This window comes from Natator depressus, chromosome 24 (assembly GCF_965152275.1).
Source record: "Natator depressus isolate rNatDep1 chromosome 24, rNatDep2.hap1, whole genome shotgun sequence".
NCBI classification, from domain to species: Eukaryota; Metazoa; Chordata; order Testudines; family Cheloniidae; genus Natator; species Natator depressus.
The window spans coordinates 4,323,680-4,333,770 of NC_134257.1; the positions used below are offsets into that span (position 1 = coordinate 4,323,680).

Sequence of the window (10,091 nt, forward strand, 5' to 3'; positions counted from 1 at the left end):
TATGGAGAATTTTAATGCTGTGGTTGAAGTCAGACACCCCATGCAGGGAAGGTGTGTGGCGGCTGAGGAATTTCTCTGTGTCACGGTGTCGTGTTCCCTAGACCAGCTGCTGCTGGGAAGGGCAATTTATGAAACAAGGGGGATGGGGGGGATGCTTTGGGTCTTGCATGTTGTATTCTGCCCAGCCTGGTTTTCCCTGGGTGCCAGCACTGCTTCTAGAAACATTTTGAATGTCTCGAGGCCTCCGAAATGCTCGGATCTGGTGCTGCCATGAGACAGTGATTTGGAAAAGGGGCCTTGACTCCTAGCTTGAGCCTTGGTGTAAAGAAGATAACTGCGATGTTTTCTTGGAATCAAAACTATTCAGTCTGTTCCCTCCCCTTGCTTATTTTCCTACCCACCCGCCAAGCCCCCTATGTCAGTGCAAACCCCGTTGGGCAGGATTTTTGCAAAGATCTAAAATGTCACATGAGGGAATAGTTTTAAAACGGTTTGACCCTGTCACCGCCTGGGGACCAGTTCTGAAGAATCATGGAAAATGGAATAACCGGGTGTATTGCAGAACCAGCTAGGGCCATGGTCAGGGCTCCCTGGTACCACGCACTGTGCAAACACAGACCCAAAAGATGCTCCCTGCCTACAGCAGCTGGACCTGGGTAGGGGTCTGGGTGAGGAATTCCAAAGCTTGTTGCGAGGTGTAGATTGCTGCAGACCCCATGCTCTCTCTGGCTCCTCCATGCTAATGGACTCCACCCCAGCGAGCCAACTCCACTGTTTTTAGTTACACCAGGTCCGTGGGCCCTCTGCCACTCTAGGTCCATGGATCCTTGGTCTACCTCCACCCCCCAGCCTCCCAACCCACAGATCTATGTATGGTTTCAGAGTAGCAGCCGTGTTAGTCTGTATCCGCAAAAAGAACAGGAGGACTTGTGGCACCTTAGAGACTAACCAATTTATTTGAGCATAAGCTTTCGTGGGCTACAGCCCACTTCATCGGATGCATGCAGTGGAAAATACAGTAGGACGATTTTATATACACATGTTCTCTAAGGTGCCACAAGTACTCCTGTTCTTGTTTTGGAGATCTATGTATGTTTCACAGCAGTGGCTCTCAACCTTTCCAGACGACTGTCCCCCTTTCAGGAGTCTGATTTGTCTTACGTACCCCAGGTTTCACCTCACTTAAAAACAACTTGCTTACAAAATCAGACCTAAAAATACAGCAGGGTCACAGCTCATTGTTACTGAGAAGTAGCTGATTTCCTTATTTTTACCATGTAATTATAAAATAAATCAACTGGAATATAAATATTGCGCTTACATTTCAGTGCATTGCACACAGAGCAGTCTAAATAAGTCATTGTCTGTATGAAATTTTAGTTGGTACTGACTTCGCTAGGACTTTTCATGTAGCCCCTTGTAAAACTAGGCAAAGATCTAGAGGAGTTGATGTACCTCCTGGAAGACCTCTGCGTATGCCCAGGGGTGCGCGTACCCGTGGTTGAGAACCACGGTTTCAGATCATGCCCCCCCATGAGAATAAAAAGACGGAAAATACGAGCAGGCCCAACTCAATTGTACGGAAGGAAAAAGCAACTCTGATTGTTGGAAATTTCCCCTTCCCCGTCCCAGCCCTGCCCTGATTGGATCTGATCTGTGGGTGGGTGGTTTTTTTTTTCTGCTTTGTTACAACCGTCCCCAGATTCTCTGAAACCGACATTCCTTTTAGCACACGGCCCTAGCGCGGGCCCGCGAATTTGCTGAGCTAAATATGTCTGAGCCAGTCTAGACAAGAGCTTACGGTTGGTTAGGAAAACAGCCAATCCTAAATCATCTCTCGGTCTTCGGGGCCGTGCCCTGTGGTGTCACCAGTTGCAAAGGCTGGGTTTGGAGCAGGGTGGGGGAGAGCAGGAAGAGGAAGGTTTTAGCAAGAGGGAGGCTATTTCTGTGGCGGGAATAATTTAGTAGCAAGGAGTTAACTGGCTGCCTGAGAGCTTGTGATGTCCAGCAGAAGTTGGAGTAAAATATTCATGACCGCTAGGGAGGTTATTTGCACACCCGGCCTATGCCTGCTGGGTTCTCTGCCTGTATTTCATTGCTACTCCCTGCCTGCTGGAGACGTTCACGCCAGGCCAGATCCTTGGGGGTTTGGTTGCGTTTCGGCCCCCAGCTTTGCACTTGAATGGCCGTGCGAGGGTGGTAGAGGATCATGCCCCTATTTGCAAGGTTCAATATATTAATATCTGCAGGGTGAATGTTCTGTGAAGCTGGGGGCCACTGCCCGCCCAGGGATCAGAGCTATGCTTCAAAGTTATAGCTGCTGGCCAGATTTACCCCATCCACTGTGCCCAGGGACATAGAATGGTTGGAAATGCTGTGGGGCAGGGACTGCCCTTTTATTGTGTGTTTGTACAGTGCCTGGTGCCATGGGCCACAGAGCAAGTTAATAAATAATGTTGGTATAAAACCAGCATGCAGGTCCCGTCCACGCAACAATGTACCCTCGCACTGCTCTGGCTGAGGACGACTCGCGTGGGGAAGCTGTGCTGACGGGGCAGCTTTGGGGATCGGTGCATGCACAAAACAAGAGCCAGTCCCTGCCGTGTGTGTGTGTGTGGGCAGGGGGAGCCCTGGGTAGCTATCCCATAATGCCACAGCAAGGACCACAGACCACCTGAGCAACACGCCTGCAAAGAAGCACCAGCAGCGGGTGGGGCAATGTGTTCTGGGATGGCTAGTGTATATAGCCCAGGCCTCAGGATGTAAAATCCCCCTTCACGCTGGGCAGAGGAAGCCTGGTTAAGAGCCCCCTGGGAGAAAGGGTGGGTGTGTGGGGAAGGCACTGGGCTGGAGAGCTGGCTTTAATCCCTGGTTCTACCCTGTGCCTCAGTTTCCATTCTGTAAAGTGGAGGTAATAAATCCTTCCTTTATCTAGGCTGGAGCTCTGTGCCGCATGAACCATGTCTGGCCCTGATCTCCGCCTATGCCCGGATCCGTGCGCGACCCGAGACCAGACTGGTGCGGCTAGCTCCTTTCTGCTAACCTGGCCCTCGGCTCAGGGCACGCAAAATAATATTCCCTGCCAGTATTACGTTAAGATTCTCATCCCCTCCAGCACCTCCCCTGCCAATCGGTCAATAAGTTAATTTGCAAATAAATGTTTTCATTCCTCATCTAGCCCTGCAGCTAGTTGGATACTATGTCTTAAACACCTTATTTGCTTTTTCCCTGTGTGTGTGTTTGTGTGTGTGTGTCTGTCAGTAAATGATTCATTTCCGAGTAACATTTCCAAGCCCACGCCATGAGACGTCGCTTAGCGCATCCACGAGGCTGCACATGCCTGTCTGTCCTGGGCCACTCTTTGCACAATCTCTATATCCCGGCTCTGCCTGTTGGGTGACCTTGGGCAAGTCACTTCCCCGCTCTGAGCCTCGGTTTCCCCATCTGTAAAATGGGGTTAACGACACTGACCTTCCTTTGTGAAGCACTTTGAGATCTGCCAATGAAAGGTGCTCTGGAAGAGCAAGGCGCTGTACAAACATGGGAGATTTGGCTTGTTAAAGCTCATACATTGACCTTTGCTGAAGGATGGAGGGATGCTTTCGATTGGCCTCTAACACATGTCCCAAATATTTCCATCTTCTTTCCTGGAGAACTTTGGAGATCAGGGGTTGCTGAGCTCCCTGGCCTTTGTTCTCAATTCATCTCTGAGCATTGTTGTGCCCGGCTGAGGCTTGAATGTGCCATGTAAAGATTGGGGTGCGCTGGCACCTAAACAAACCAGGCTTGAGTTTTGTGTGTAACTCTTGGGTGAGAATAGTTGCGGGGGGCGAGCTGGGTCTGTTTAGCATGGCTTTGGGTTGCGGCATAGGGGCTGTTTGTTCTCACCCCACGATTTGTGTCCCCTGAACAGATCGACGAGATGCCAGAATCCGCCGTCAAATCCTCCTCCAATAAATACCAAGTCTTCTTCTTCGGGACCCATGAAACGTGAGTGAGATTTTAAAATGGGGGCGGGTGGGGGAACACACGTGCGTGTAAGGGCAAGGGAATGTGTGCATGTTGGGGGAGCAAGATGTGAGTGTCTGTCAGAATCACGTGAGCAGTGTTCAGGCAAATGCATGAGTTGGCCAAGGGTAGGGTCTTGGGTTCAAATCTCAGCAGAGCTATCAAAGGGCACCCGGTCTCTTTCCAGCAAGACCCCGCCGTGCGCTTGTGACATGAGGTGTGTCCGTCGCCGGGACAGCCTTCCTCCTGGTTAGTCCCCCTCGGGGCAGAGGGGAGATAGTGATGAGGAAGGGGCATGGGAGCAAGACAAGAGGGGAGGCCTAGCGTGAAACGACAGCAGAGAGAAAATGGTTTCTGTTGGCGCCTTCCCCCTTACCTGTGGTGTAACCAAAGCTGTCCCTTGTGGGGGGGAGCTTCCCTCCTCCGACAGACTGGCACTAAAAATAAGATGAACGAAATAGATCAAGATATTCTCATTGTAAGCTCCTCGGGACAAGGACCATGTGTTCGTACAGCACCTAGCACCATGGGCTCTTGGTCTGTGGCTAGGGCTCCTAGGAGCTACTGCAATGCAAATAATAATAATAATAATAGAAATATTAATATCCCCCTGACCAGCGTTTGCCAGTCTGCCTCCAGTCAAGGAGCAGCCTTTCCCAGCTCCGTCCCTGGGTGGGGTCACATCAAGGTATTTAATGCCACTGGGGGGGACGGTTTGATCATTGTGGTGCTAGGAATTTATCCAGATTTGCTGTATTTGGGCGGGTGGGGGCAGGGGAAGCTGTAGAAACATCCACGATCTGGATCATGGAGACGTTTCAAGAGACACCCCACTCCCCCTATGAAGAGTTCTGTTGAAACCACGGAGGGTTGCTGTTTTTTCTAAGCCCCAATATTGAATTCACCGACAAAAAACTTCGATAAGGCAGGTCCAAGAAATCAGAGCTGGGTTTTACGAAGGTCCTAAAGGACCAGCTGGCTTTCTGTAGGAGTTGGGTGTTTCTCTCCCTCAGATGCCTTTGAAATCCCCAAGTTACTTCCATGCCTCGCGCCTCAGTTTCACCATCGGACCCTGCCTCCCAGACAGGTCGCGGCTGGCATGCTTGCTTAGCGATCCTCAGCTAGGGGGTGCGGTGGATGCGTATTGCTCATGGTCTGTTATTACTGCTTCTTCCCTTTTCCACCATGCAGGGCGTTCCTGGGTCCCAAAGACCTCTTCCCCTACGAAGAGTGCAAGGAGAAGTTCGGGAAGCCCAACAAACGGAAAGGGTTCAGTGAAGGCTTGTGGGAGATCGAGAACAACCCGACCGTCAAAGCCTCTGGGTATCAGGTGTGTCTACCGATTAAGCCTCTCTGCTGGCCCCCGGCTGATTCACGTAGGGCAGAGCTCGTCCTCGGGCAGAGGCCTGCGCATCCCTTGCCCAGAGGGGAATTCCACCCGTAGCGACTCCACTCTGGGCTCCTTTGTTATACACGAAAGCCGTGGCCAAATCCGAACCGGCATTGTGGCCTTCGGCAGGGATCGAACCCAGGACCTTTGCCAGCAAAACCCCAAGCATCTTCCACTGGAGCGAAGTAGTGATTTGTCCCCGTGTGCGCCAGTCGCAGGTTGTTGTAGTTGCTGGGGCCAGGCACTGGAGGGACAGGTCCGTCCTACACGCTAAGTCGGGGTTTTGGGGAAGGTGAGCAGGGGCAGTATGAAGGGGGTAAGAGACGCCAACCCAGTGATCTTTTCAGGCATGAGCTCAAGATACCACTCTCCTGAAGAAGGTAATCGTCAAGGGAGAGAGGGAATTTAGTCATGTGGGTAAGTATGGGGCTGGAAGTCAGGACTCCTGGATTCTGTCCCTGGCTCTGGGAGGAGAGTGGGGTTGAAAGGTTAGAGCAGGAGGTGCTGGGAATCAGGACTCCTGGAATCTATTCCCAGCTGTGCCCCAGTTTGCTGGGTGATCTTAATGAGTTACTGCCCCTCTTTGTGCCTCAGTTTCTCTGACTGTAAAATGGGGATAGGACAGGAAAGCTAATCTCAATCCCTCCTGCCCTGATCCAAAGTTGGTTGAAGTTAACGAGAGCCTTATTCCTTCAGCCCCTTATAGATGGGGTAGGGGGGCGGGGTGGGGGTAAATGAAGATAGCAGGGAAATTATTTCTCTCCCCTCCCCTGCCCCCGGTGAAAAATTTTAGACTAAAACTGTTGAAAAGCCAAAATCCCCCAAACTGAAAATGTTCTGGTTTAAAATCGAAAAATGTTGGCTTTCCGTTTTTCAGTGACAAGCCATATGATGATGATTATTGTGTTGACAAAAGTGGAAGTTTTTCACAAGATTTTTGGTTTTGTCGAAAAGCCACTTTGGAGTGGGGGGTGGAATCTCTGTAGGAAAACTTTGATCTGCTCCAAGTTCCAGGACTGATCTGTTTTAATTGTCCGTTAATGATGATCATTATGACAGTACTGGAGACCCCAACCCCAGAAGCTGGGAATGGACGACAGGGGATGGATCACATGATGAATCCCTGTTCTGTTCATTCCCTCTGGGGCACCTGGCACGGGCCACTGTCAGAAGACAGGACACTGGGCTAGATGGACCCTTGGTCTGACCCAGTAGTGCTGTTCTTATGTTCTTAACCGATATCAGGTGGGAGGAGCAGTATGTCCAACACAGTCTGAATACGCCACACGAGCAAAGTGTGGGAGAGGAAACTGAGGCCAGGGGGGATTTGCTTGAGGTCCCCCAGTGGTAGATCTGGGAATATAAACAAGATCCCTTGAGCCCTAGTCCACTGCTTGAGCCATGGGTTCATGCTGCCTGCCCTCTTTACCCTGCCAAGAGTAAAAGCTTCTTAAGGTGCAAAGGGGGGAGGTGCAGGTCTCAAGCCGGGTGTGTCTTTCATAACTTGAATCAGTGAGTGAACCCGCTGCACTGACGTTTCGGGGGTGGGTTTTCTCCGCAGGCTGCAGAACATGCTGGGATCAAAGCAGCTCTGCTTTGCAATCTCATCTAAAATATTTCTCTGGGTAGCCTGCAGCAGCCCTGCTGCGATGCTCTCGGGTCTTATTAGCTAAGCGAGGGCGGGGCTGGGGATCGGAGACCTCCAAGAAATGTCTAGGTACTCGGCAAGTGGGGTTGGGGCATTGAGAGGGGAGCACTTCTCTGGGAGGCAGTAACCCAGAGGGTGCTTTGCTTTGCTTCTGGGAGGTGCCATATTCTGGAAGATGGCTAAAAGCAAGGACTTATGGTCATTCAAGACCCATCTTTTCATAGGCGTTGGAGGTGTTTGCCCGAGACCTGGTCAAAAATCTGCAAACTCAGTCCTGCCTCCCTAAATGCCCCCTGCCATTTAAACTTTTCTGCTTCCTCTCCCACGAGCCGTTGTCACGCTCCAGCCCAGAAGTGGCTTCAGCTCTCTGTGTCCCCTTTGGCCACGGCTGCACAGTGCTTTGAGTCCACCTGCTGCAAGGTGCTATAGAAACATAGTTGTGGAGAGGAGGTGGTCACTGGGTAGGAGACCCCCTCCTATTCCTATTTCCCTGCAAGGGGGAAACTGAGGCACAGAGAGGGGGACGCTGGGCCACGACTGGTGGCTGACCGGTCTGTGCATCTCCAAGGGTACGTGTTAAGATGCTTGCCAGGAACAGAAATAGTTAATTTTTGAGTCGTGGGGGAAGAAATAGGCTGTGTAGAACCATCCCTGACCTTGAATAGCAGCTGGCACTGGGGAGCAGCTGTCAGGGGTGAGGGGCAGAGACAGGGCACCAGTCTTCCTACCACCTTGCAATAACTGTGTCCCCCCTTCCACCTTCCTCCGTCGGTCGGTTTATCCTCCCTCCCTTCCCCTGCCACCCCTGTGTCCTCCTGCAGCCGACCCAGAAGAAGAGCTGCCCAGAGGGCGCTGAGCCCGAGCAGGAGCTGGAGGGCGACGGTGAGAAGAAAGGCAACGCAGAGGGCAGCAGTGACGAAGAGGGCAAGCTGGTGATCGACGAGCAAACCAAGGAGAAGAACGAGAAGGCTGGGATCAAGAGGAAAGCGGAAGATGCCTTGGAGGTAGTGGGGAGGGGAGGCCCTCAGTGCGGTGCCCAGGGACGGAGTGGGCTGTAGATCGGAGACAGACCAGGGCATGGTGACAGTGCTGCCTGGAACTCAGAGCCCAGGGATAAAGATCGGGGCCCGTCCCTGAGACTGGGGAACAGGGTTGGTCCCTAAGATGGGGGTTGGAGGATTGGGGCTGGGCTCTGAGAAAAGATCAGAGGACCCCCCCCACACACACACCACCACCACCACCACTGTGTGGGGGTATCTGTGCCTGCAGGCAAGGGCCTAGCCCAGAGGAGCATTAGCCAGCTCCGGACCTCTCTCAACACCCGGGCAGGGACGGGGTGGCCCCGTCATCGGTCCCAGTTGACCCCTTCCCATTGGCAGGACTCCCCTAAACGCGCCAAAGAGGCGGAGGGCCAGGAAGGGGAGAAGAAAGTAGAGAACGAAGACGCCCCCAAGGAGGGAGAGAAACAGAAGCCCAGCCCCCCCGAAGGGGAGAAGGAGAAGAACAGCGACCCCGCTGGAGTCCCGGACTCGAGAGAGGCCAAGCCAGAGGGGAAGGAGAAAGCTGCCATGGAGGAAATCAGAGATCACAAGGAGAGGTAGGGACTGGAGGAGGGTGGGGTCTGGCACGTCACCCCTACAGAAGAGGGAGGCTAGGGACCTGGTTCCCATCACAGCATCAGGCCCTAAGGGTCTAGTGCAGGTCACATGGAAATTAGCAGGACTTTGCCTGTCCGTTTCAGGGGGAAGGGGACGTAAGAAACGGGGGAGGATGGGAAGCGTCACAAGGCTTCAGCCCTTCTGCTGAGGTTAAACGGGCCAGGCTTGGTTAATCCTTGGATGGGAGAGCTCCAGGCGGGATCTGATTGCAGGTGCACAGCCCTCCCCGCCCCATTATCCTCCGCCACGTGGCCCTGATCCTGATTGCTGCCACCGTAACGTTCATCGCCCCTAATGTTCTTCCCTGTTCCTTCTCCACTCCCGCAGTCTGTAGCTGGCCGGCCTTCCCAAGCTGAGCTGATCGTCTGGGCTGTTCCTTTCCCGCTGGGTTCCCTGGGTTCTAAACAGTTTCGTTCCTCATCGGCTCATCGTGTCTGCAATTCGGGAAAAAAAGAAATAAAAAGAAACCAGTAACACGAACCATCCCGTCTCTCCCCCCTCCCTCCCTCCCCTCCGCCCACCCGTAGCAGGGCGCATGCTTGTAATAGTGATTTCTAGGGGGCGCTGATCAGTTGATTTGAAATAAAAGCGATTCATGCCTTTTTAAAATGTTTCCTATCACTTCCTAGAACTTGCTTTCTCTTCAGTGGTGCTTGCGCGAGGGTTTAAAGTCAGGTGGTCTCCAGGGAGGAGGGGCAGAGTTGGAGTCTGTCTCTTTCAAGAATTGCTGGATAGTTCCGTTTTGTTTTTGAGGGGTTTCCTTGATGAAATTTAGATGAACCGGGCCTTATTCTCATTTACACGAAGGCCCCTAGATGCTGCATGTGCCACGTTAAAAGGGCCTTAAAGTGCGCACAAAGGACCTTTTGCGTGGCCAGAGCAATGTCAGAGGGCCTTCGTGTAAATGTGAATCATGGCCCATTGGTCTGTTTCCAGTTCTGAGTCCCAGAAGAGCAATAGCAGAGGGAGATGCACCAATCAGATTTGGGAATCTTGCTCTTGTGAGGATGCACCACAGAGATCCCTGACCTAACTGTGCATTCCCTGCTCCATAAATGGGATTCACCATTGGCTTATGCTTCCTGCGTTGTTAATGGGCACGAGTCCCTTTAAACAGGACTAGGGGCGTGATGTCCCGCTTTGCCCCAGCTGCTGTTTTCCATAGCTGCTGTCCATCAGACAGGCTTAGATAGGTCGCGTTCCTTGCAAGGTCTCCCCCCAAACTCGGTGGCAAGCGATGCTCAAGGCATCATAAGACGCCAGCCTTGCTGCCGTCCTAGGCTGACTACAGGAAGTGCACCTCCGTCTTACCAGGTCATCTTTCAGCGGGTCGATTGGCTGAGCTGGTGCAGGATGGGATTGGATGGCTCGGAGATAGAGTTGGCTG

At 52.5% G+C, this 10,091-nt stretch overlaps 1 protein-coding gene across 1 annotated transcript in view; it reads left to right on the plus strand.

The window, feature by feature from the left end:
- HDGF (heparin binding growth factor) overlaps positions 1-9,184 on the plus strand; it is a 29,826-nt gene extending 20,642 nt beyond the window's left edge. Inside the window, exons 2-6 of the mRNA XM_074938145.1 lie at positions 3,914-3,990; positions 5,200-5,338; positions 7,868-8,050; positions 8,426-8,643; positions 9,032-9,184. Coding sequence (XP_074794246.1) covers positions 3,914-3,990; positions 5,200-5,338; positions 7,868-8,050; positions 8,426-8,643; positions 9,032-9,038 — 624 coding nt within the window. The 3' untranslated portion in view covers positions 9,039-9,184. The remainder of the gene's footprint in view (positions 1-3,913; positions 3,991-5,199; positions 5,339-7,867; positions 8,051-8,425; positions 8,644-9,031) is intronic.
- The last annotated feature ends 907 nt before the right edge of the window (positions 9,185-10,091 follow it).